Source organism: Jaculus jaculus, chromosome 5, assembly GCF_020740685.1.
Source record: "Jaculus jaculus isolate mJacJac1 chromosome 5, mJacJac1.mat.Y.cur, whole genome shotgun sequence".
Taxonomy (NCBI): Eukaryota; Metazoa; Chordata; class Mammalia; order Rodentia; family Dipodidae; genus Jaculus; species Jaculus jaculus.
The window spans coordinates 124,719,841-124,747,092 of NC_059106.1; the positions used below are offsets into that span (position 1 = coordinate 124,719,841).

At 43.0% G+C, this 27,252-nt stretch overlaps 1 protein-coding gene across 6 annotated transcripts; it reads left to right on the forward strand.

Annotated features, from left to right (window-relative positions):
• The first annotated feature begins 2,588 nt into the window (after positions 1–2,588).
• E2f6 (E2F transcription factor 6) lies at positions 2,589–22,673 on the forward strand. 6 transcript variants are annotated; one of them, XR_006637226.1, is made up of 9 exons: positions 2,611–2,719; positions 3,037–3,228; positions 7,137–7,191; positions 12,180–12,396; positions 13,535–13,690; positions 16,050–16,164; positions 19,466–19,613; positions 19,740–19,914; positions 20,616–22,673. XR_006637226.1 is itself a non-coding variant. In XM_045150504.1 (7 exons), exons 1-7 carry the CDS (start codon positions 2,612–2,614, stop codon positions 20,630–20,632), a joined length of 816 nt encoding a protein of 271 aa, XP_045006439.1. In that variant the 5' UTR covers positions 2,589–2,611; the 3' UTR covers positions 20,633–22,673. The 6 variants fall into 6 exon arrangements, 1 of the variants encoding a protein (XP_045006439.1); XR_006637227.1 differs by having other exon boundaries at positions 12,183–12,396; XR_006637225.1 differs by having other exon boundaries at positions 3,037–3,220.
• Positions 22,674–27,252: the final 4,579 nt, after the last annotated feature.

Genomic DNA, 27,252 nt, shown 5'->3' on the forward strand with positions numbered 1-27,252 from the left:
TTATGCTTTATTTCAACCAACCCTTTCGCAGACATCTACTGAGCACTTACTATTTGTCAGCCGCATGCTAGATGCTGGAGACAGAGCCTAGAGAAGGCCTCCGTCCTGTAGAAGTATATGGTCTAGTGGGAGCTAACCTCCTCCGGAGTCTGCCTGCCCACACTGAGCCCTGGATCTGGGGTCTGACTACTGCAACTCCATTGCTTCCCTCCAAACCTGAATTTCCACACTATATGGTCTTGTATTGGAACATATGCACATAACTTATAGACTAATTCATTTTTTCACAACTATATTAGATAAATAGTGTCATTAATCTCATTTTAAAAACAAAGAGCGGGAAAGATGGCTTAGCCATTAAGGCACTTGCCTGTGAAGTCTTAGGACCCATGTTCAACTCTCAAGGTCCCACATAAGCCAGATACACAAGGTGATGCAAGCAGGCAAGGTGACAGTGGCACACGTTTGGATTTGATTGCAGTGGCTGGAAGCCATCCATTCTATCTCTCTCTCATAAAAAAAAAATGAAGAAACTGAGACACACAAAGGTTTATTTTTTATTTTGTTATTGTTATTTATTTACTTGAGAGTGACAGAGAGAGAAAGAGGCAGATAGACAGAGAGAGAGAGAGAGAGAGAGAGAGAAAATGGGCGCACCAGGGCCTCCAGCCACTGTGAACGAACAACTCCAGACACGTGAGGCCCCTTGTACATCTGGCTAATGTGGGTCCTGGGGAATTGAGCCTCAAACCAGGGTCTTTAGCCTTAACCACTAGGCCATCTCTCCAGCCCACAAAGGTTTTATTTTTTATTTTGTTAATATTGTTTTATTTTTGAGACAGAGAGAATGGGCACACCAGGGCCTTTCAGTTGCTGTGAACAAACTCCAGACACATGCACGCCTTCTTGTGCATGTGCTACATTGCACAATTGCATCATTTTTGAGTCTGGCTACTACATGGGACCGGGAGATTTGAATGAGTGTTCTTAGACTTGGCAGGTAAGTGCACCTTAACCACTAAGCCATCTCTCCAGACCCCAAAAGGTTTTTTTTTTTTTTGGTTTTTCGAGGTAGGATATCACTCTAGTCCAGGCTGACCTGGAACTCACTCTGTAGTCTCAGGGTGGCCTCAAACTCACGGCAGTCCTCCTACCTCTGCCTCCGGAGTGCTGGGATTAAAGGCATGTGCCACCACGCCCGGCTGACTTTTTTTTTTTTTTTAAAGTAACTAGTTTAAGGTCTTCTACATAGAGGAGGTAGGATTTGAAAATACACCTTATGGCTCCAGCTTAAAATGTTTTGCTTATGGGCTGCAGAGATGGCTTAGCAGTTAAGGTATTTGCCTGCAAAACTAAAGGACCCAGGTTCAATTCCTCAGGACCCAAGAAAGCCAGTTGCACAAGGGGGGACTTGCTTCTGGAGTTCGTTTGCAGTGACTGGGGGCCCTGGGGTACCCATATTCTCTGTCTCTCTCCCTCTTTCTTTCTCTGTCTCCTTGCCTATTTTGCTCTCTCCAATAAATAATTTTTTTAACGTTTTGCTTATTTAGGATCCTTCACTGGAATTTGAGATTCAGATTGTGCAATGTTCAAACGGAATATTTTTCTGAGTCAAGCTCACCCAATACCTGGCACATTTACTTGAGCAAATGAAAAAAAGAAAGGAAGAAGCCAGGCGTGGTGGCACATGTCTTTAATCTCAGCATTGGGAGGCTAAGTATAACTACTAGGATTGCTGTGAATTCGAGGCCAGCCGGAGACTACATGGTAAATTCCAGGTTGGCTTGGACTAGAGTGAGACCCTACCTTGAAACACCAAAAAAGAAAGGAAGAAAAGAAGAGAAGAAGCAAAGGGAAGGGAAGGAGAGACGGAGGAAGGCAGCATAGTTGTTTTGGCTTGTTTCTTTTTCTGGTCGTGCTATACATCCCAGCTGGCCTCAAACTCTCGATCTTCTTGCGTGGCCTTCAGAATTCAAGGATTAGAGGCATGCACCATTAAGCCTAGCTCCTCGATGGTTGGGTATCAGCACGCAGCACGCATCCACACCGGCGAACGCTTTAGATCCGAGGAAGGGAGTCCAAGAGTCAATCAGCATCCGTGCGCGCTGACAACCCGCGTCCTCAGCGTCTGCCATTCCCAGGCGCCCGCTGCGTTGTGTCGCTGCCTTGGCGCTGGCCAGCTCCCTTTCCCCGGAATTTCTGCTGCAAGCATTTCTTTTTTTTCCCAGTCCTCCTGTCCGCGGATCCTATCTCCACGCTTCCCCGGCGGCTTCACCGGGCGGGAGCCGGGCCCACCTAGGACCAAAAGTACGCGGGAACGCTCGGGCGGCCGGCGGCGCGCATGCGCGGAGGAAGGCGGCGCAGTGCGCATGCGGGAAGATGGCGGGCCCGGGGTCCTGAGCGCGGCCGGTCAGCCTCGTCCCCCACCGCGCGCCTGTGGCCCGAGCGCTCGGGCTAGCGAGGCCGCGGCGCGTCGGCCGGCCGGCGGGGACGACGGCCTAAGCGGGCAGCTCCCGGCTCCGAGCGGCCACGGGGCCGGCGAGGAGGGCAGCCGAGCCGGCCGGAGAAGGCGGGAGAGCGCGCGAGGGGCGCGGGCCGCCCGCGGGGCAGCATGAGTCAGCAGCGGCCGGCGCGGAGACTGCCCAGCCTGCTGGTGGACCCGGCCCAGGAGACGGTGTGCCGCCGCTGCCGGGACCCCATCAACGTGGAGAGCCTGCTGGTAAGCGCGCGGGGGACCCGGGACCGTCGCCTGGGTGGGCCTCCGCGCCGGGTCACGTGCTCGCCGCGAGCCGGGCCTCCCGCCTTCCGCCGCACCTGCTCGTGGGCGCGCTGGCCGCGGCACCTCGTGGGGTCAGGGTGGCTCCTCGTGGCGTGGGCGAGCACGCGCTCCCCTCGGCCCGCCTCCGCCCCATGCACCCAGCACCCAGTCCCCCAGATGTCACCGGTGCTGTTTGACGAGAGGAGACGGGGTGTCTCTGTTCTAGGCCAGCTCCCTCTGTACCTGTCTAGGTTACATGCGGTGTTTTCCTTTTCCAGATTCTCCCGGCTCCTGTGCTGCGATCTTCCCATGGGGAGTGAGGAATGATCACCCAAGTCGTTATGCCCACTCTGCCTGCAAAAATATGTTATGCGCATTGCCTCACTTAACTCCTCGCAGCAGTCCTAAGACATCGTCCTTCTTGTCTTACAGTTGTCAGAACGGACTTCAAGTGGCTTGCTTGTAATTAGGTTATAAACGGGGAAACTGTTTGATTCAAAACGTGGTTGTGCAAGTCTTTAATCCCAGTACTGGGGAGGCTGAGGTAGGAGGATCACTGAGTGTCAGGCCAGCCTGGGCTAGAGCGAGACTCTACCTCAAAAAACCAAGAAGAAAAAGAAAAAGCCTCCCTTAATTTCTATCCCTCTGCATTTACTGTATCTCTTCTCCCTTCACAGCCAGATTTCTGTTAAGGTGTTTGTGCTCACTGTATCCATGTGTTCTCAAATTACCACCAGCTCTTCTCTAAACACCTTGTAAGACAGTTTCTTTTTGTTTGTTTCTTTGTTTCGTTTCTTGCAAGCCGCAGGCTGGCCTTTTTTTCTTTTCTTTCTTTCTTTTTTTTTTTTTAATGAGAGAGGGAGAGAATTGGCACACCAGGGCCTTCAGCCTCTGTACTAGTGCTCCAAACTTGTGCACCCCCTTTAGCACATGTGCGACCTTGTGCACGTGTGTCACTGTGCCTCTGGCTTACTGGGACCTGGAGAGCAGAACATCAGTCCGTAGCTTTGCAGGCAAGCACCTTAACTGCTAAGCCATCTCTCCATCCTTGTAAGTTTTAAGTAAAGTCACCAACAGTCTTGTTGACTCTAGCAGCTGTTTCACACCTAATCTCTAGTTTTGACGCTACTAACCACTCATTCTTGGCTGGAAACTCTCCATTCTGTCTTTGACAATCAAACTCAGAATGTTCCACTAGAATGGAACTAATCTGACCTTCCTTTGAGTTCTTTCTTTCTTTCTTTTTTTAACCTCCCCCTCCCACCCTGGGTAGAGTCTCACTCTAGCCCAGCTGACCTGGAATTCACTATGTCTTCTCAGACTGGCCTTAAATTTGCAATGATCCTTCTTACCTCTGCCAAGTGCTGGGATTAAAGGCTTGTGCCACCATGCCTGACATGTCCTTTTGAGTTTCATTGCCCCCAGATGTGTTGGTGTTATCCAGTGTTCCTTTCTGCTTTCTCTATATTTTGTTCAGGTGGAGATCCTCACCTGTGACCACTTGGATGTAGCCCCTGGAGGGATATCATTTGTACTTGTTTCGTCTGGAGAGATTGATAAAAGCTAACTGCTCTCTGGAAAAACCACTTAACTTTGCAAACAGTATTAGAAGATACATCCCTTAAAGTCTTAGATATTCTCATTCACTCTGGTAATTTCAGTCACTGTGTCATAACTCTGAAATGTATACATCCAGCCCAGAGCTTTTCACCTATGTACTAGACATCCTACGTAATTTTCAAATTCATGTTTCCAAAACCAAAGCCATTGTCTGCTTGCTTAAGGAAGCAGCCACTTTCTGAGACCTAACTTAATAAATGATGCAGTACTCGCCCTAGTGCCCATGCCGGCATCCTAGCCATCATTGTTGCCCTTTTACACACTGAACTGCAGCCTCCTGTCTAGGCAGTGATTATCATCAGTACCCTTCTCTTCATTTTTTTAAATTAATTATTTATTTATTTGAGAGTGACAGAGAGAGGGAGAGAATGGGAGCACCGGGGCCTCCAGCCACTGCAAACGAACTCTGGGTTGTTGCAGTACCATTCTGGCCATTGTCCTGACCCTCACAGCCCACCAGTGCTACAATGTCAGTGATGGTCTCCTTCAGCTAAAGCGTATCTCTGACATTCACATTTGGCTGACAGACTCTGCTGTGGTTTCCTAGCCCTCTCAGGTTGAAAGAGAAACCTCTTAATCTGTCTGGTCTCTGGTTTTATCTTCCCTGAACTGTTGAGTCACATATGTAACATTTCAGAATACTTGTTTACCTGTGTTTCCCATTGGTTTGAGAAGTGTAGAATTTTCATTATAGCAAGGTCTTGCTAAAATAACTAGCTCCTGTTTCAGATTGAGAGGAGTTAGGTGTAAAAATAGCAATGACAGGGCTGGGTATGTGGCTCAGTGGGTAGACTGCCTGTCTAGCATGCTTGAAGCCTTGAGTTCAATCCCAGCACTCCATAAACTAGGTGTGGTTGCACACACCTATAATCCCAACATTTGGGAGGTGGAGATAGAAGGATCAGAAGTTCAAGGTCATATTCATAGTAAGTGCTAGGTCTGCCTAGGACACTTGAGACCATATCTCAAAGTGGGGGTGGGGGGGGAAGGCAATGACAGTTAGCCACACTTGTTTGGCAGTTAGTTGGTTTTTATAGAACTGCTTCAGAGTTCTGATGTTTGCATGTTTGCTTGCTGTTAGCAGTGTTGAGAGCTAGTCAGACAGTATCTACCCCTGGATGAGGCACTACAGCTCCAGGGTTGCACACCCGGGAGAGTCACATACTTTGAATCCTGAACTGACTTTACAGTAGGATGCCATCTCAAAACAGCTTGTTACCAGATGCTGTCATCTTGTTGGAGGTGTTTAGAAAATTGTCTGTTCTGAGAATTTTTGACACTGGTATCACAGAGCTTCTGAGCTGCCCTTGGCCTCTAGCATCTCCCCATCTGCAGCCCTTTAACTGTATTGCTCCCTATTACACTGCATTTCTAAACCATAAGCTTGATTTTGTTGTGATTTTGCTCAAAAATCTGCTGGTTTTCCAGTAAAACATAAAGTCTAGACTCCTTAGCATGACCTTGATGTCGTGGTTGGGTGCCCTTCCAGCTACCAAACCAAGTCATCTCCACATGACTGTACAGACCATGCTTTTGTTTCATTTCCTACAGCAAGAACGAAGCCAGTCTTTAGCTTATTATCCGGGCAACATCTGGCCTCCTTCCCAATGCCCAGTGTGCATACAGTATACTCCTTTGCTTGCTCGTCTTGGAGCACAACCCAAGGTTTGACTATCACATGGATGAGAGCTGGCCCTGGCCACTGACTGGTGCAGGCCCACAGCATCTTGACACTTTGCTCTAAGCAGAAGGCTAATATTGGTCTCTTTTATACAAATTCTTCTTAAAGTCTTGTTTATGTGTTATAAAAACAATTTGTAAATGTGTTGAAAGTTACTACCAGCTTATGCCTCTAAATACCTGGCAAAATTAGACTGATAATAGAGTTGCTAATTTTCAAGTTGTTTCACAAATTTAGGAAAAAATATTTCTCTAATACCAAAGTTTCAATGCACAGCATTACCATTTTCCATTATTTAAAGAATGTTAGCCCAGCATGATAGCACATGCCTTTAATCTCAGCAGTAAGAGGCATAGGTAGGAGAATCGCTGTGAGTTCAAGGCCAGCCTGGGACATCAGAGTGTTCCAGGTCAGCCTGGGCTAGAGTAAGACACTACGTTGAAACATTCCCTTCCCCGCCCCCAGGAAAATTCTACTATATTTACATTAATGGGAATGCATGACTGAAAGTTTGTAAGCAAAACTTTTGGAACCATTTAAACTTACATAGCAAAGTTGAATACTTCTTATTTTAAACACATTATTTGGGGTTAGGGGCAGGATAATGTTTCCTTCGTTACAAAAATATTTATTTATTTATTTGAGAGAGAGAAAGGGCATATAGGAGGCAGAATGGACATGCCAAGGCCTCCAACCATTGCAAACAAACTCCAGATGCATGTGCAGCCTGTCCATCTGGCTTGCATGGGTACTGGGGAATTGAACCTGAGTCCTTAGGCTTCGCAGGCAAATGCCTTAACGTCTATGCCATCTCTCCAGCCCTTGTTTCCTTTTTATCCTCAGGACCTGTTGCAGTCGATGTGCGAATGTCTGCAGTAAATTCTCACATACTATTCCCATTCTCCCTCACCCTTCCTTTCTCTAACTGCTACAGTTGTTGGAGTGTAAGAATTTTCTCACGCTCATTACCTCCAGATTTGAGTGGGTGGCACTTTTATGTTACAGATAGAACAAAATGTTATTCATTTGCATTGCTGTTTATAAAGCTGAGTTAAATGTTCATATCTTTTTTTCCAGCCATCAAAGATACGGATTAATTTAGAAGAAAATGTACAGTATGTATCCATGAGAAGTAAGTCAATTCCTATATAGGTTTACATTTTATAGTTTAAACTTCATATTAAAGTAATTTATGTTAAATGTACATGGAATTATGAGAACGGAACTAAAAGGTACTATTTGTATGCTGAAATGTAAAGTTTAAATGCTGAAGTATTATGTTGAATGATGTGTATAAATGCCAGTTTATTCTTCACTAGTGTAGAAATAATGTCATTTGAGTAGCTGGGCATGGTAGTCCATGCCTATAATCCTAGCACTTGGGAGACTGAAGTGGGAGGATCACTGAGTTCAAGGTCAGCTGAGCTACAGAGTGAGTTCAAGGTCAATCTAGGCTCAAATGAGACTCTGCTTCAAAAAACAAAGAAACAAAATAATGTCATTTGAAGAGCTAGAATCAAAAATACCCTGTGATCTCACTTATCTAGTGGAGAGCCAACTGATGGCTGGAAGAAGGGGTGGAGTTGATGGTGACAGCACCTCATTTGCTGAAAGATCAGGTAGACAAGAGGTTCTGTTGCGTAGCGTGGTGCCTATGTTATTGTGGTTTTTGAGATGATGGAGATACTATGGCCTGATTTTACCATTCCCTGGTATGCACTTGTACTACTCTTATCTTCCTCATACAAATGATAGAATTACAGTTGGTGAATTTAAAGTGATGTGGACATTTCCCAAAATCCCTCCTGTGAGAACAATTGCTTGTTGCTGCCAGCAGCACTAAGGGCACCGAGGCAGGAGGACAGTCTCCATCCTGCCTAGTTTTCTGTCAGTCCCTTTACTCTTGCCTTGGTGCTAGTGTGGTTAATGTTTAGGGTGTCAGGGGATCCTGATGATAGATTACTCCTCCCCCAATTTCCTCTTAATTTGGCTCTTGAATTTTTTAGTGCATAGATGCCAGATATAAATCTCACAAATCCTTTCTCTGCCCTAGTCCCATTTTCCCCTGTAGTTGGTCAGCAAGTTTGACCTTTGAGGTGTTTCCTTTCATACCATCTGACAATGACACCTAACACTCATTGAGCTGGTATTGTGCCTGATATTGTATTAAGTTCTTTTCATGAATGATGACAGACAACTTTGAAACACAGGAATAGATTGTTATCCATATTTATAAGTGAGTAAACGTCAAGCATCTTGTTCAGAGTCAGGGTTCAGTCCCATACTTGTAACTCTAGAGCCCAGAGTCTTACCCGGCTTGTAAAAGACCACTGCCTCTGGCTCAGGGTCTGGCTGATACTGCCAGATAGAAACTGTGGAATAGACTTCCAAATAGGTTCTTCTACCTCACCCTCTTCAAGCTGCTGCCAGTGTGTTTTTTCTAAGGCAGAAATGAGATGGTGATATTCAGCCTAAATTCTCCAGTAATGCTATTGCCTACAGGGGAAATCTGGCTCCTTGTAGTTCTAATATTACTCATCTGTATTAAGGTTTTTTGTTTTGTTGTGGATGTTTTTGCTTTTTCAAAGTAGGGTCTCACTCTATCCCCGGCTGACCTAGAATTCATTATGTAGTCTCAGGGTGGCCTCAAACTCACATGTAATCCTCCTACCTCTGCCTCCCGAGTGTTGGGTTTAAAGGTGTGTGCCACCATGCCCAGTTTGTATTAAGTTTATAAGCTACCAGTGTCTGTAAAGTAACAGTCCAGGAAAAAGAGACCAGCTCTGGTGTTTTTTGTCGATTCTGTTGCTAACCTGTGGTCCCCTAAATGCACCTGCCTCTCAAATACTGCTTTGTCCTTTGGTTGATGTGTCTCTTCTGCCCACCTCCTTGTGGTGGGAATGCTCCTCTTCATCTTTCTATGTTGTTCCCAGAATCTTCCCTTTAGGGGCCTCCCCAATTTTCCATCCCAGTAAACATTGTATTTTATGTAATTTTGAATAACTTTTCAGTATGTATCTTGTTAATTAGAATTAAATATATGCTTTTTGAAGTTAAATTTTTCTTTTATACAATCTTCTAATGTTGGGATTGCTACAATTTAAAAATATTCAGTTCTCACTTTTTAAGTGATGGCATCACAGAGAAGAGGGCATAGTTGTACTATGAGCAACTTCTGGGATTTAAAGTGGGGTTTTGAGTTGAGGGAAGAGGTTCTCTTTGAAGCTTACTGACAGGAGGCTATAAGAATAGAGAAAAAGGAGAAAAAAAATAAACCATACCAAATTGACAGCTAGTTATTTAAAAGTATATATCTATGAAATCTGTCCTCTGCAAAGTAACCCATGAGAGCTTTCTTTGAAGTGTCAGATTGGAAAAGGTGATAAGAATGGCTACATTCTAGTACATGAGACAAAACCCTTATACATTTCATAAAACTGGTAGAGCCCACAGCCTGTCAACAGTTTAGCATACATATTAGAACTTGAGAGCCAGGTGTGGTGGCACACGCCTTTAATTTCACCACTCAGGAAGCCGAGGTAGGAGGATTTCCATGAGTTTGAGGCCACCATAAGACTACATAGTAAATTCCAGATCAGCCTGGGTGAGATCCTACCTCCAAAACCAAAAAAAAAAAAAACCACCTTGGAATTCTTACTTATTAAATTCCACATTTTGGAAGGAATTTGCCTAAAGGAAAGATAGTATATAGACTAGAGCTGGGGATGTAGCTCAGTTGATTGATTGCTTGCTTAGTTTCACTTAGCATGCACAAAGCTCTGGGTTCAGTCCCTAGCACCACATCAAATCAGTAGTGGTGGCACATCCTTGTAATCCCAGCACTCCACCCAGGAGATGGAGGCAGGATGATTAGAAGTTCAGTATCATCCTCAGGTTTGAAGCCAACCTGGGATACCAGAGACCCTGTCTCAAATATATAAATATAAATATATTTATGTGTACATATATATATACACACACACACACATACATACATATATATATATAAAATTAGAGTCAGAGGTAGGAAAATCACCATGAGTTTGAGGCCACCCTGAGAATACATACACAATACATAGGGAATTCCAGGTCAGCCTGGAATTGCAAGAACAAGACCCTACCTCTAAAAAAAATAGAAAGAAAAGAAAAGAAAACGAAAAAAATGCATGTGTGGGGCGGGAGAGAAGAAGAAAATTACAGCAAGGCAAAGAATCTTTACTACTTTTTTATTTATCTGAAAATGTGTAGCCAGGCCTGGTGGTGCATGCCTTTCATTCTAGCAGAGGCAGAGGTAGAAGGATTGCTGTGAGTTTGAGGCCAGCCTGAGATTACATAGCAATTCCAGATCAGCCTGGGCTACAGTAAGACTTGACCTTGAAAAACCAAAAAAAGCAAAATAATAATAATAAAAAGTTAGTCTATATTCTCAGTATTGGGATAACTCAGTAAATGTTCCATGCAGTTAAATATGAATCCATTAAGAATAATGGAATATATTTGTTGATACATCATGATGTTCACAGTATTAAAAGAGTATGTTAAGGGCTGGAGAGATGGCTTAGCAGTTGCCTGCAAAGCCTAAGGACCCAGGTTTGACTTTCAGATCCCATGTAAGCCAGACACACAAAGGAGATACAACATGTCCACTAGGTAATGCAAGTTCAATTGCAGTGGCTGAAGCCCTGACACACCAAATCTCTCTCCCTCTCTCTGTCCCCATCCCCTCTAAAATCAAATAATAAAATAAAGTACATATTTAAAAGAGCATGTTAAGCTGGGTGTGGTGGCACACACCTTTAACTCTAGTCTTCGGGGGCCAGAGGTTGGAGGATCTTCATGAGTTCGAGGCCACCCTGAGAGTACATAGTGAATTCCAGGTCAGCATGGGCTAGAGTGATACCCTATCTTAAAAGAAAAAAAAAAATCATGTTACAAAATGCATTCTTATTTTTGCTTTTAAAAATTACATGGGCAAGAGATCGAGCCCAGCAGTAGAGTGCTTGTCCAGCATACACAAAGCCCTGGGTTCAACCTCTTGCATTTCCCCCTACCCCAAAAGGCATAAGGGCTGGGGAGATGGTTTAGTCAATAAAGTGTTTGCTGTTCAAGCATGAAGACCTGAGGTTAGATCCCCAGCTCCCAAGTAAATGCCAGATGTGCATGTAGCCCACCCATAGTTCCAGAGCTCAGGAGGTGGAGCCAAGTGGATCCCTATTAGCTAGACTAGCTAGCCAAATTACCCAGCTCAGGGTTCAAGTGAGAGACCTGACTCAATAAATGAGAAGGAGAAGTGATCAGGGAAGACATCAGCTTCACCCTCTAGCCTCCATAGAAACACATACATACATACATGCATGTGTACCCACACACAGGTGCATGTGCACATATGAATATATACACACATAACACACAAATTTGTGTTGGTAGTTTGAAAAAAAAAAATTCTTATTTGCGAGAAAGATTGAGAGTATGGACATGCCAGGACCTCTTGCTGCTACAGATAAACTCCAGTGCATACACCAACGTGTGTGTCTGCCTTTACATGTGAACTGAGGAATTGAACACAGGCCAGCAGGCTTTGCAAGTAAACACCTTGAACCACTGTGCCATCTCCCCAGCCCCAGCATAGTGAAGATTTTTAAAATAGATGCGTGTATACCACTTCCAAGTGTGTTCTAGTTGGATGAGTTCTTTTAAAAACTTTTCTGAATAGGATTATGCTACACTTTAAAAAAAAAAATCTCATAAAAATGCTGCCTTTGTGTTCTGCAGTATTCTTTAAAACTCCAAGGAGAATATAATTCTGAAATCATTTCTAATACTATTCCTGAAAAGTGTTATGGACAGAAACATAAACTTTTCACTTTGATAAGAGACACAAGACTTCTAGAGACTGACTCTGTATCTCAAATACCCCTTTACTGAAACCTAAACCCTTTGCTTAGTCCTGGAATAGGCCAATATACCTTTTTATCCAATTAGAGAACTGTTTTCAATAGATGTGATTTGATTCATGTATAGGAATTTCTGTACATGCCTTTTCTAATGAGGAAGAAATAAGTGACTAAGCTGAGAAATGTTAACTTTAAATTTTACAGATGTATTTATTTTGTTTCCTAGAAGCTCTGAAAGTGAAGAGGCCTCGTTTTGATGTATCACTGGTTTATTTAACTCGAAAATTTATGGATCTTGTCAGATCTGCTCCTGGGGGCATTCTTGACTTAAACAAGGTTGCCACAAAATTGGGAGTACGAAAACGGCGAGTGTATGATATCACCAATGTCTTAGATGGCATCGAGCTAGTGGAAAAGAAATCTAAGAATCATATTCGGTGGATGTGAGTTGGTTTCAAGTGTGGCCTTGCTTTTCCCCTTCTCATTACGTGACAGTTCCATACACAAACCCAGCTAGATATTAGCCGTGTTCGGGAATATAAAATAAAGTAATATATGTTTCTTGTTAAAATAATGTTTTCTTAAATAGTTAAATTTTTCTCACTGGCTAGAACTAAATAGGAGCTGTAGACATAAGATCACATTCAGACATTGTGGAAAAGTTAAGTGGAATAAGAAAGTATTTCCTTAATGCCAGTTCATATTAGGAAAAAATTGTTAAGGTTGAGAAGGTGGTTTTTCACAGGGCAATGTAATAAACACTCAGGACCCCAGCCCCCGCAGTTGCAGTGAGCGATTCTGGCAGAAGAGGAGGAAGCATTTTCAGCAAGTACCTCATGTGGCTAATGCTGGTGGGCTGCATGTAAGACACTACCTAGTGTAGGGAGTCAGGCTTACTGGCAGTTGTAGAGACCTCTGGAAAGAAGGTCTGAAGATTAAGACTGTGGGTAAGACATGTCTGTGCATACATACTCATGAGAGAAATGCTATTACACTTAGGCAATAAGGAATTGAATCTGGAAAATCCCAATAGTTGGAAAGCTGAGGCCGGAGGATTGTTTTGAGTTCTAGGCCAACTGGGGAGATAGTAAAACCCCCGTCTCGGCAAAACAATGAAGGTAGCTAGGGAGATGGATCAGTGGGCAATGTGCTTGTCATATAAGCATGAGGACCTTAATTTCAATGCCCAGTGCCCATATAAATGCCTGGCATGGTGGTGTGTACTAGTGATCTCAGTACTCAGGATGTGGAGACTGGCAGCTCCTTGAGGCAAGCTGGCTTGCTAGAACTAGGCTAGTCCAGTAGGTGAGCTCTGGTTCCAGTGAGGGATCCTGTGTCAGTAAGGGAAGTTAGAGAGCAGTAAACAGACACTGACAGTGACCTCTGGCCTCCACGCTGCACATTGCAGACACACCCACAGCATATACTTGTGCCTCCCCCTCACAACACAGACAGATCAATGTAACCATAGAATATGTGAGAGGAAATAGAGGCATACATGTAGCTAGCACTCTTTCACATTTAGAACTGCATTAATTCTTCAGTCTCCCATCTAGTAATGGTATTTGTTTTTCTTTATAGAGGATCTGATCTTAAAAATTTTGGAACAGTGCCCCAACAAAAGAAACTCCAGGAAGAACTCTCCGACTTATCAGCAATGGAAGATGCACTGGACGAGTTAATCAAAGATTGTGCTCAACAGCTGCTTGAGTTAACAGATGACAAAGAAAATGAAAGATATCCTTTAAAATGGCTGCATAAGTAGAGTGAGCTTGGAGATTTTGTTCACAAAGTTCAGGTAGTTACTATAATCAGTGGTATGTGGAATTAGGCCCTTAAAAGTTAAAGTAGACAGCATTCAGAAAGCTAAGGTAGGATTGCTGAGAGTTCTAAGTTAGCATGGGCTAGAGTGAGACCTGCCTCAAAATAAAAGGTAAAGTAAATAAAAGTTCATTGTACAGTCTCAGGTCTCAGACAGGCGTGCTGGCTAGGATTTCTTTGTGTGGCATGGTATCCTCAGTTGTGCAGTGACAAGCACAGGTTGAAGCATCCACTTAAAATAGCAAAGCAATTTTTATTTTTGTGATCTCTATACTTTAAGGATGGTAAACTATTTAAACAAGACTTCTGCGAAAATAATGTTTCTCCTAATTTGTGAACTGAAGTTTATTTCTGTAGTAGAGTGAACTGCCATTGAAGTGGTACCTAAAGCTGCCATCCCAGCCACAGAAGCCCAGGGTTGAGAGGTCAGTCCTGCTTTCAAGCTCAGCCTATCAGGGACCAGGAGAGACTTGTCCTCCTTGGTGCTCAACTTCTCTTGAGTCCCCAGATTGGGTGAACAGCTTGACTTCTTGTGCCCTTTGCAAGGTGTCACTGGTTCTGAGCTGCTGCTTGCTTCTCTCTTCTTTCCATTCCACAGCAGTCAAATCGTATTCCCACAGGAAGATTTCTAGAAAGAAAACTAAGATAAGTACAACCAGGAAGATTAGTTGAAAAGAAAGAAGGAAGGAAGGATGGAGTGAAGAAATTTTAGCTAGTTAAATTTCAGGCAATACAATAGAAGTTGACAATTCTTGATTTAAAATTTTTTTTTGCTTATTTTTTATTTATTTATTTGAGAGCTACAGACACAGAGAGAAAGAGGGAGAGAGAGGGAGAGAGAGAGAATGGGCGCACCAGGGCTTCCAGCCACTGCAAACGAACTCCAGACGCGTGCGCCCCTTTGTGCATCTGGCTAACGTGGGTCCTGGGGAATCGAGCCTTGAACTGGGGTCCTTAGGCTTCACAGGCAAGCGCTTAACCACTAAGCCATCTCTCGAGCCCCAATTCTTGATTTAAAGAACTTACATTGTGATATATTGTTATAATTGTTCTATTATTAGTTGGTTTCTTACTGTGTCTAATTGTAAGTTAAGCTTTACAATACATTTATGTGTTTGCCATAGGAAAATACTTGGTATATATAATGTTCAGTCTTCTGTGGCTTTAAGCATCCACTGGGATTTTTGGAACAAGGATAAGGGCAGGTGAAGAAGGTACCTTGCTGAGATGTTTGTATTAGGGATTTGACTTTACTAATATTTTGCTCCAGAAATTGTTATCATAATCAGCATTCAGATGAAAGAAATCCTTCGAGTTACAAGTCTTATAAAATGCTCCATAAAATTCTTAAGACTTGTATATGAAATAATATTATCTATGAAGTATTTTTCATTCCTAAATGCTTTCCTTAATTGTGAGTTTGTATCCCATAAAAGCTAAAGATCCTCTAACAGAAAGCTCCATGTTGCTGGATGACCATCCAAACCCGGCATGGTTTAGGGGAGGAAGGGATTCATTTCAAGCTACAGATCCAGGGGAGTTCTATCAGTGGCAGAAGAAGCTGGTTCCCATTCATAAATCCAAGCAGAGAGAGAGACCATCAGCAGCCAGAAACACTGAAAAGCAGCAAAGCACAAATTTACAGTAAACAGGACCCCCAGAGCTCAGTCTGCTTTTTATACCTTTGGGCTGGGAATTCAGACCCACTCCCCCTCCCCACCCTGAGTGACAACGTAGGGCTGGACTCCAGATTCTACCCCCAGTGACACTTCCTACAGCCAGGTTACTGGAGGTCCAAGTTACAAGTTTTATTAAAACACCTGAGTCTATGGGGGACATACATTCAAACTATCACACCAGGCATAGTGGCTCATGCCTGTAATCCCAGCACTTGTAGACTGGTGGTTGGATCACTGTGAGTGGTCTACAGAGTAAGTTCCAGGTCAGTCTAGGCTAAAGTAAGACCTAGCCTCTCCCCCTCTACCAAAAAATATAGAGAGATGTAAGTTGGGTGTGGTAGCACACACCTTTAATCTCAGCACTTGGGAAGCTGAGGTAGGAGATCACTGTGAGTTTGAAGTCACCCTGAAACTACATAGTGAATTACAGGTAAGCCTAGATTAGAGTGAGACCTTACTTTGAAAAATATCTATGTGTGTGTGTAATACATATGCATACACATGTATTTTCTTACATATCTTCTAATAGTTGTTTTCATGTATATAATAAGGTAATTTTGTAGCACCCTGCTTAGAGATCCTTGACTGAGTTTCACACTGGCATATGTGACCTACCAGGATATTCACAGCATTCAAGCCTTCCATGAACAGATTGTTATCGCAGTTAAGGCCCCAGAGGAAACCAGACTGGATGTTCCAGCTCCCAGAGAAGTAGGTAGCCCTGCATTTTACAAAAGATTTAAAGAGGGCAATGGGCTAAGGGTATATAATGTATTGCAATCATAGTAACTGAATAGCAATTGTGTATCTAATAGCTTAATTATGTAAGATGCTTAACATATTTTAAGTGTTCTGTCTGGCACAACAAGTGAGGTTTCATTGTAGCCTTCCCGGAGATGGGCACAGAAGCAAGGAAGGTGGCCATCCTTGGGACAAATCATCAAGTCCTGACAGCCTGGTTGACCCAGTCCTCTTCATTTCTGTAGTGAGGAATAGTCTCATCCTCTTCCCTTCTTTTCATTCCCAGCAGACCACTGCCCAAGTGAGACCAAGTTACCTGACAGTGTATGATGAATTCATTAAGGACAGCTTGCTTTTACCTCAGTCTTACTCAGATTGTGATCTGGTTATGTCTCCTGGTTTGATTTGGATTTAGATACATTCCAACTATTCAAGTAACATTTTTGTTCATTTTTGTTTTTCAAAGTAGGATCTCACTCTAGTCCAGGCTGACCTAGAGCTTACTATGTAGTCTCAGGATGGCTTTGAACTCATGGTGATTCTCCTACCTCTGTCTCCCGAGTGCTGGGATTAAAGGTGAGCACCACCATGCCCAGCCCCAAGTAACATTTTTTTTTTAATATTTTTATTTATTCATTTGAGAGAGATCATCGAGCATGGTGCTGCACGCCTTTAATCCCAGCACTCAGAAGGCAGACGTAGGAGATTCACCATGAGTTCAAACCCACCCTGAGACTACATAGTGAGTTCCAGATCAGCCTGGGCTAGAACGAGACCCTACCTTGAAAAACCAAAAAAAAAAAAAAAAAAAAACCCCACAGAGAATGGGCACATCTCCTGCCACTGCAAACAAATTCCAGATGCACATACCATTTTATGCATCTGATTTTACATTGGTACTAGGGAATTGAACCTGAACCTTCAGGCTTTGCAAACAAGTTCCTTTAACCACTGAGCCATTTCTCCAGCCCCCAGTAACATTAAAAACAAACAAAAAAAAAAAAAAAAACCCACTTTATTTATTTGAGAGAGAGAAAGAGGCAGATGGAGAGAGAGAATGGGTGCTCAGGGCCTTCAGCTGCTGCAAACAAACTCTAGATGCATGTGGGTCCTGGGAAAATCGAACCTGGGTCCTTTGGCTTTGCAGGCAAATGCCTTAACCACTAAGCCATCTCTCCAGTCCCTATATAACTTTTCCTTTTCAATTTTTTTTTATTAACAACTTACATGATTATAAAAAATATTCCATGGTAATGCCCTCCCTTCCCCCACATTCCCCTTTGAAACTCCATTCTCCCTATCTCAATCAGTCTTATTTTGATGTCATGATCGATCTTTTCCTCCTCTTATGATGGTCTTGTGTAGGTAGTGTCAGGCACTGTGAGGTCATAGATATCCAGGCCATTTTGTGTCTGGGGAGAGCACGTTGTAAGGAGTCCTACCCTTCCTTTGGCTCTTACATTCTTTCTGCCACCTCTTCCACAATAGACCCTGAGCCTTGGAAGGTGTGATAGAGTACTAAGTAACATTTTTAAGATGGTTATTTCACAAACGTTGAAATTCTCTTGTTAAGAAAGTAAACTCTTGGAATGCAGCTTTACTCTAGGGCATGGTAACCCATGCTGCAGGAATTCATGGGGTTTGGGTTTCAGTGCTCTGAGCTGCTTGACTGCAATTGCTAAATTACCAGAGCCGTTGATCATGCCAGAGGCCTCTCAGTCCCTTCAAAGACTGTGCTCACTGTCCTCTTGGATGGCTGTTCTCTATAGGAAGCCATAGCGTAGGCCTGGCATCACAAAGATTCAGGAGAGAAATGTGGACCTCTTTCAGGGTTAGCACAGTGGCCTTCTGGTCAGCACTGGCTTTCTACTTGTTTGTGTAAATATTTGTATTGGGATACAACCATATAAATCCATTTGTTTAGATACAGCTTTCTGTCTGCTTTCACACTAAAGTAGCAGAGTTAAGTAGTTGTGACAGAGACAGGTTAGCCTGAAAAGCCAGAAAGTTACTACCTCTCCCTTTATAGATGATTTAGGGACATATGAATTCCTCTTAGATGGCTGCCAGTCTGAGCGTTAGGGTTCCCCATTCAAACCAGACCTGCCTTGGCACTCTGGCAACTGAGCTCAAAGGTGTTCTAGGAAGCCATGGCAAAGTGAGGTGTTACAGGAGGTTCAGAAACCTGAGGTCCCACATTTCACCCAGCCTGCTTAAATGACAATACAGAGGGGTGGGGCAAGAGGGAACCATGGTATCTACACAGGCCTACCTGTATGCAGGGAGAGAGTAGACTTGGGGAGAACCAAGTTCTGGTGAAAAAGATAAAGAAATCATGACTAGAACCACCACTTTATTCAACCTCAATATAAGCAACCAGTTTCCTAACTTCTTAGAGAGAAAACTATTGTAATTATTCCTGAGGAAATATATGTGAAGGCTTAACTAGTTATATACCAATAGAACTAGTTAATAGTTAGTAGTCCTTTATAAGTAGTTCTTCTCTTTTTGTGATGTTTTCAATTATATGAGGTGCATTTTGACAATCTCTTCTCAGTTCTTTTAAAGAGCAGCTTTTCCTGTAATCTCAGCACCCCTTCATTGCTCTGAAAGTCTGCATACACCCTCACCTTTGTCATAAGAACACTGGTTTGCTTGGTTTTCTGTTAGCATGTTAATGAGCTTCATTATGACATTTTCACATACATATTGTATTTTGATCATACTGCTATCCTCTCTTGTTCCACCCCCATTCTTGCTAATCCTCTTACTAACTTTCCCATCTTCTACTTTTATTTCTCCATTTCTGTCTTTTTTTTCTTTTCTTCTTCCTTGCTTTCTTTTCTTTCTTCTTTGTTTGTGTGTGTTCCAGTAGGTTTCATTAGCATTGTTTGTTTAGAGGAGTGTGATATTAACCAGAGATTGTCTAGAAGAGCATGGAAAAACACTGATTCTTGACTCAAGTCTGGCCTCGCTGGGGAAGATCAGCCTCTAAAGAAAGCTAGGCTGTTGAGAGCTCACACATTCATGTGATGGCTCTGATATCATTTCTACATGATTGAGCATGTGCCCTCACTAGGACTTAGCCAGTGTTCCAACATGTCAGTGTAACAAAGTACACAATTTTCTCAATCACATGGTCAAAAACAAACAAAAAACTACTAGAATTGAGATTTTCGGGAAGGCTCCTTGACAGTCTGTATTCTGGTAATTAAACATGATGACTATCAGGTATTCTTGCTCATGTGATGGTTTGTGTGCTCCTCGCCAGGACTCCATAACGGTGCACATAAGGAGCACCAAGGGACCCATTGACGTGTATTTATGTGAAGTGGAGCAGAACCACTCAAATGGCAGCATGTCTGATGGAGTAGAGGCCTCCTCCTCTCAGAGCAAACACCCAGAATGCCCCGAGAAAGGTAAATATACCAATGTGATTAGAGAAACTTAAGATTCTATAGTTTCGTGTATATAATAATAGGGATATATATTCCTCAAAATATTTTCAATTTTAAGATATTTTTATTTTTTTATTTTGCAAGCAGAGAGAGAATGGGTGCACCAGGGCCTCTAACCATTGCAAAGGGAAAAGAACATTATAGTAGTCCTGCAGGACACCAGCTGTCATCGCTGAGCAAGGAAATCTTCTTGCCACAGTTGGAGTTCCTGTTTATTCTGTGTGCCTGAAGAAGGTCAGCTCTCTGCCATCGACGTGAGATTGTAGGTTCTTACCTCCAGGACTTTATTTTTTGAGGTAGTTGAATTGCACGCTCAGCTGCTGTTGGAACCATCACTCAGAATTTCTCTCTCAGGGCTAGAGAGATGGCTCAGCTGTTAAAGGCACTTGCTTACAAAGCCTGGTGGCTTGGATACTATTCCCCAGTACCCAAGTAAAGCCAGGTGCACAAAGTTGCACATGTGTTAAGAGTTCATCTGTAGAGCCAGGCGTGGTGTATGTCATAGTTAAGTCAGGAACACAGCTGGGTCTGCCACTCCCTGAAGCCATCTTGGGTGGGAAGGGTACGCTGAGGCAGAGGTAGGAGGATCACTGTGAGTTCAAGGCCACCCTGAGACACAGTGAATTCCAGGTTAGCCTCAGCTAGAGTTAGACCCTACCTCCAAAAACAAAAACAAACAAACAAAAAAAGAGTTCGTTTGTAATATCCAGAGGCCCTGGCATGCCCATTCTCTCTTCCCTTTCTCTTTTTCTCTCTCATTCTATGCTTGCTTGCAAATAAGTAAATACGTAATCTTTTTTTAAGTAAAAAGTTTTCCTTCTCATTTTTTAACAACTTTTTACTAACAGCTTCTATGCACATAGACAATATACCATGATTATAATCCCTTCCTACCACCTGCCCTTTTTCCCCTCCCAAATCTCCCCTCCACTGAGAATTTCTCTCTCATGTGTCCCTTTTCAGAAGAAACGCCTCAGTGAAGTAAAGGCTCATTCGGGAGGAACTGACAGCATCTGAGAAACGGACTGAGGTCTTAGAACATCACATGTGGATAAATTCCACATTGGTTTAATTCTCAGCAATAAATCGCCGTGAAGTGCTCTCACTCTCCTTTCATAGCAGCAGTAGGGCCAGTATGATCTGAGGAGCTCCCTACTTGAGTAACTGGATAATTATGATGACCACATTCAGAATCCACTTTTGATCGTTGTTCCCTGCCTTTGTCAGTGAAAAAGACATCTTGTCTCCTGAAATAATTTTATCACAAGGGATAGCATGAAAATAGATGGTCAGGTCTGACAAAGACCTCATAGACGCTGCCTTTCCCTAAAGAATCATGTTGTGTTACACAAGAGAAATTGCCTTACACTGGTTCACGTTTGCAAATTTGTAAGTGTTGTACACTGACTAGGTGTACACACAGAACTATATGTGATGTCTTTGTATATATCTGTAAAATATTTAGATTACTTGTGAAATATGTCTTAAGTCATACTTTTCACCCTTGTACAGCCAAAATAATGTATATATGGAAAGTGACAAACAAATGCTCTAATTTCCTTAATATCTCTAACTTATTAGAATCCTCTGGATGAGGGTTAGCAGTTTTTTCAAATTTCTACATGTAGAAGTGTCACAAATGTGCTATACATTTAAATTCATGTACTTAATTAAACTATTTTAATATGGTTTCCAATTCTAAAATTGGAGTCAGGTATTTGCTGATTTTCAGCTGCCTACAGTATCACTGTGTCTCAGTCGATTGGCAGCTTGCCTTAAGACTTTGGGGGCAAGTATAGAAATACTGTCAGGTTACAGATCAGCTCACGGAGCCGTGAATTTGGTCATGGTGAAATTGGCAATCACATGAAGTTTCCTGCAAGCAGGTTTCTGTGGTGTGTTTCTGCACGCAGCCACGCTCCTCGGTCGGGGTTACCCCCCATGCATTGTTCCCTGCCCACCTTCCAGCTCTAGTCCCACCTTTCTAGTACCTCGCTGTTTCTACCTCAGTAAGTCACTTACCACTCTGTGCCTCAGTTTACTCAGTAATTTACCATAGACTGTGAGCTCCTTGAGAGACCTTATGGTAGTCATTGTTCTATCTCAGCGCCTTGCACCATGCCTGGTCCAGAAAAAGTGCCCAATAAATGTGTGACAAACCAGTGAGTGAGTGTAAAATGAGACTGATGGATTGTATAGGATTCTTGTGAGCATCGTTTGAACTTGTGTTTTTAATCTTCCTTGCTTTCGCAGAAAGATTTGAAGCAACTTGAAATAAATACCATGTGCATAAAGATTTAAAGTAAGGATGTAAAGAAAAAATAACTCACAGTCAGAGCCCCACAGCCTTTTGCAAGTCCTGCCCTCTGCTGGACACTAGCTTCCGCACACCAGCAGCCCCTGCTGGTTATTTCTAAATGCCTGGAGCCTGCCAGTAACTACCGATTTAGCTTCCAGGCATTTATCATGCTCCAATATACAGAAAGCTGTTGTTTGAGGTCAGCCAGAAAGCTTCAGGAGACCCTGGTTTTCACCATGGGACTACTTGGTGGAATGGTGTGACAAGCTAGGGAACACAGAGACATAGCTAGGAGGGCCAAAATAAAAGTTTTTGACATATTCATTGAAAAGTGCAAGATCTGGCAGTAGCTGTGTCTACTGGAGTGCCTGCAAAACGCCTTAACTTAGTAAGTAGTAGATTTGGAAGATGTCAGATCGTCTATGATGGTTGAAACTCTGAGAGCAGATAAGCTAATCTCATGAAAATATACAGCAGAGAAGGGGCCCAAGAGCCTCTGTCTCTAGGGAACACAGAAGAAAACCTTGAGAAAAGCATACTGAAAGGAGAAAAACTGAAGCTATTGTCCCCTAAATCAAGGAAGCATTGGCCAGAGTGAGTATCTGTTTCTGACTTGTGAAATATGACAAGTGCATTACATGGTTCTGAGAGCAAAATGAATCATGTCAGCAAGAATCCTTTGTAAACAATAACTGTGCTCTATAAATGAAGTCTCTGCACTACTCTGTCTTGGTCTCTTCTCTTTAGAACTGATGAATGAGTTTTATGAGCTAGTTCCCACCCTTCCCTTTCACCCCACTGCTCTCTGTGTGTGTACATAACTGGCTTTCATGTCTACTTCTGGGGCTAGGTAGGATCCTAGGTTTTGACCTCTGGAGGTCTGGGCACAAATGGGTGCTGTATACATCTGTGGACATCAACAATGACTACAAGTAAACAGGTGGACTAGAGCAGTGGCCAAATAGTCTTAACCCCCCCCCCATGACTTTATTCCTCCTCGTGTTTTCCGCATGTCTAATAAAAGTACTATATCCAATCAGTTATTTGCATTATTTCTAGCAAATGCTGGTGGCAATTTAGATTGCAGGAAAAATGACTTGCATACACAGTGGAATATAACAAGAAGGGAGACAAAACTTCCAGCATTAGTGTATCTACCATCCTCTCAGCCACCTCTTCTGAAGAAAAGGCGCTGATTTCTCTGGTCATGAGTTTGGAAAAAGAAACAACATAATAAGATCTAGTTCCTTTGGGCTCTTCCTGTGTGGGAGTTTCTTGCCTATGCAAATACAGTTCTAACTTGCCCAGTAGTTGCTTAGCTATATGTCCCCCGACTTGGACATTCAGCAATATCTGAAGACCAAACTTGATGGTCAGGACTGGAGAATGCTCCTGACATTTAGGAGTACAGAATGCTGCTACACACAGTGAATAAGATAAATTACTCCAAGAAAAATCTGGTCCACAGTATCAGTAATGTTGAGGTTGAGAAACCCAAATTACACCAGTAGCAGTGGAAGAGAGAGATCCTATCAAATTCAGGAGTAAGCTGTTAAGCCAAATTTTCTACCAACCTTAAGTCACATCCCCTCTCACCTTTATTAGTCTATCAGCTGATACTGGACATGAAGAAGGAAGTTATTTATGGAGAAAAGGCCACTACAGACTGCATAGGGGCCCTGTGCTAGGACTAAATTTAGTTGCCAGTTGTACACAACCAGATAAAAGCTTTTTTTTTTCTTTTTTTTTTTTTTACATTTAGGAAGTTCAGAGACAGACTTCTCTAGAAGGCTCCTCCCAGGTAATTTTTTTGCCTGGCTTGGCTTCTATTCCCACAGACACTTCTATAGGGAAGATGGGCCGTTCTACCTAAGAACTAGCCAGCAGAAAGGATGAAGAAAGAAGGTCCAGTGCTCCTTAAGGGCATTCCTGCAAGTTGCAACCTCTCTTAAACTGACATCTGTTGGCTGCTTAGACTTCCCAGTGTAATCTTAATGCAGGTGCTCAGCAAACAAGCAGGAGTTCTGCAACTCCTGGAAAGACTAGATATAAGATGTGCTAGCATATTGTCAACTTGACAGGACTTAGAATACTTAGGGGACAAGCCAATGAGTATACCTGTGAAGGATCATCTTCATTCATGTGGGAAAAGCTGTCTTAACTGTGGGTGGCACCATTCCATGGGCTGAGGTTCTATACTGTATCAAAAAGGACTGGCTGAATAGCAGCATTCATTGCTTAGTCTCCAGTAGCTTTTCCCTGCCATAGCAACCAGAGTCACAGGTTCCAGATGATGAAACCACAAAGAACCAGGACCTCTGAGAGACCGCCTAGGTCAGACCTCTATCAGTCTACATTGCAGCATGAAATGATCCATCAGGGCTTTACCTAGAGCCAAATTGTTACTGCAACCTGATCTGGCCTACGATATGTCTGAGGACAAGTGAAGGAATAGTCAAAGCAGCCTCACACTGCCCCAAGGCACACCTGAAGCTGTCGTGGACTGTTCCAATTCACAAAGCTGAATTGCTAGTCACTCAATTAAATAGGCCTCTGAGCCTGGCATGGTGGTGCACACCTTTAGTCCCAGTGCTTGGGAGGCAGTGGTAGGAGGATCGCTGTGAGTGCGAGGCCAGCCTGGGACTACATAGTGAATTCCAGGTCAGCTTGGGCTAGAATGAGACCCTACCTCGAAAACAAAACAAAGCAACAACAACAAAAAGACTGAATTCAGGTGTCCACTGGTAATATGAAGGGAATCTAACACAAGTTTGTGTGATGATTGCCATCTAGTGGAGAATTAATTGTTGTGATCACTTTATTTGCTTGTAACTGAGGAGAAATTGCTGGAGAATAGCTTGGATTTAACAAGCATTTTCAAATACCATTATTGTTGATAAAGTGAATACATACCGAGTTTTATATATTTATATCTGAATGATAAGGCTTGGTAAGAAACAAGTTGGTACTGTTTTGTTTTTCTAGATATATTTTATTTATTTATTTGAGAAAAAATGGGCACAGCAGGGCCTCCAGCCACTGCAAGTGAACTCCAGATGCATGTGCCCCCTTGTGCATCTGGCTTATGTGGGTCCTGGAGAGTCAAACTGGGATCCTTTGGCTTTGCAGGCAAATGCCTTAACTGCTAAGCAATCTCTCCAGCCCCATAGTACTGTTTTGTTTTTGTTTAAGTGGCTGAAGAGATTGGAGAGATGGCTCAGAGGCTGAAGGCACTTACAAAGCCTGACAGCTTGGGTTTGATTCCCCAATACCCACATAAAGCCAGATGCATCTGGAGTTTGTGTGCAGTGGAAAGAGATCCTAGTGTACCCATTCTTATTCTCTCTCATGCAAATAATTTTTTAAAAAATTCCCTTTAATCTGAACATCATCCTCATTACCCATTCATGGTGTGGAGGGGAAGTCCTTAGCATGTGAGAGCTAGAGTGACATTAGTATACAAAATAATGTACTATCCTGCCTGTAAACAATTTTTCTGACCTTGCCCGAATCTAATCTGCAGATTGTCATATTGGTCCATGACACTGGATCTGTTGGACAGGAAGCAGCATCTTGCTTAGATGATTTTATAACACAATGTGGGCCACAGGGTGGTAGATAAACCCATACTTGATAACAAAGTATTGTGTCATTCCAGGTCCAGTAAGGAAACTGTGGTAAGTATTGCAACAGAGGCAAGTTAATACAAGAAATGGATTACTCAGAAGTTGGAAGGCTGCAGTAGCCGAAAGATAACACATTTATAAATTCAGGAAGTGGCTACCAATTCTAGGAGACAGTAGGATACTACCATCCAGGTCAGAGGAGAGGTCCCCGCACTACTGGCATTTAAGCCTCAGAAGACATACACTTGGACCCTTCCTGAGAAAGTAATCGCCACCACATGGCTGGTGCCTCTGGTGGGAGTCTGTCATAGCTGGTGTGCACATCACCAAGAATACCAGAGTGCTGGCTCTTCCTAGGCTAACCATGGCTGGTACTAGGGCTGCCAAGAAAACCTGGAAATGAGCTGTCACTCTACTGTCGCTGTAGGGAAAATGACAGAAGCTAGAACAAGGAAGAACTTTTCCTCTCCTCCTGCCCTCCATTCTACCATTGTTAGTATAAGAACCTGCAATCAGCAAAAAAAAAAAAAAAAAAAAAATTGGAATATAGTTTGAAGACCCCAGTTCAAGGGTCACAAAACAGAAGGTCAACACTCAGCGTACCCTTCCCACCCAAGATGGCCTCAGAGAGTGGCAGACCCAGCTGTGTCCCTGACTTAACTGTGACATATACATCTTAGAAACAGAAATTATTGTTTGAACTATAACCTCTATTTGCAGTTCTCATTCTAAATAGATGTTTGATTTCAGAGTGATAACTGAGGTATGAATTGTTTCTTAAAGATTTTGTTTCCTGAACATGTTTGCCACCTGACCTGAAATGCAATATTCAAACAGCCTTACAGGGAGCACCGCCATCTTCCTTGTCTGATCACTTACTATGGTTGGTACAAGACTTGGCAGTAGCAATACATGGCTCCTTCATCCTTAGGGTCACCAGATTCTCTGTTTTTTGTTAGCACTCATGCTGAGGGAATAACACTTCCTTACTTTTCTGTTTACATTGAGAGGAATCAGACCCAAATGTCTGTGGTATCTACAAAAGTGGCAACTCACACTGTACATCATCTGGAAGTTCTGTGCCAGGAATGCAAGTCCACCAGCCTTTACACTGGACATGTCTCAACATAGAACCACAATCCTCACAATGGGGTGGTCGTGTGGTTAAAGGCTGGGAAGTGTTCCCAACATTTTTGTAGTATTTCAGTCAGGAAGCACAGCCCTTATTTTGCTGTGTAGGTGGAAAGGAAGGGAAAATGCCAGCAGAGTTATTTTGCATAACTGTTCTCCTTGGCTAGCCCCACAGGCAGCTGAAGAGCAAAATAAGTGGAACCCTAAAGAACAGCACAATTGATGGGATAGGGGAATGATTGCCAAATTTAACCAAAGGCCTATGGGGTTTGTTTCCTCTAAGTGTCCATTGGTGCTTGTGGTCAGTTTATTTTAAAGATGAGATGATTCAGGCATGTGCACCTACCCCTTTCCTCTCTCTCTCTGCCTCTCCCTCTGTCCCTGACCCCTTTCTTTCCCACATTACAATAAAATCTTACATCAAAAAGAAAAAGACAGGGGCTAAAGATATTGCTTAATAGTTAAGGTCCTTGCCTATGAAGCCAAAAGACCCAGGTTAATTTCCCCAGTACCCACATAAAGCCAGATGCCCAAGGAGTGGCAC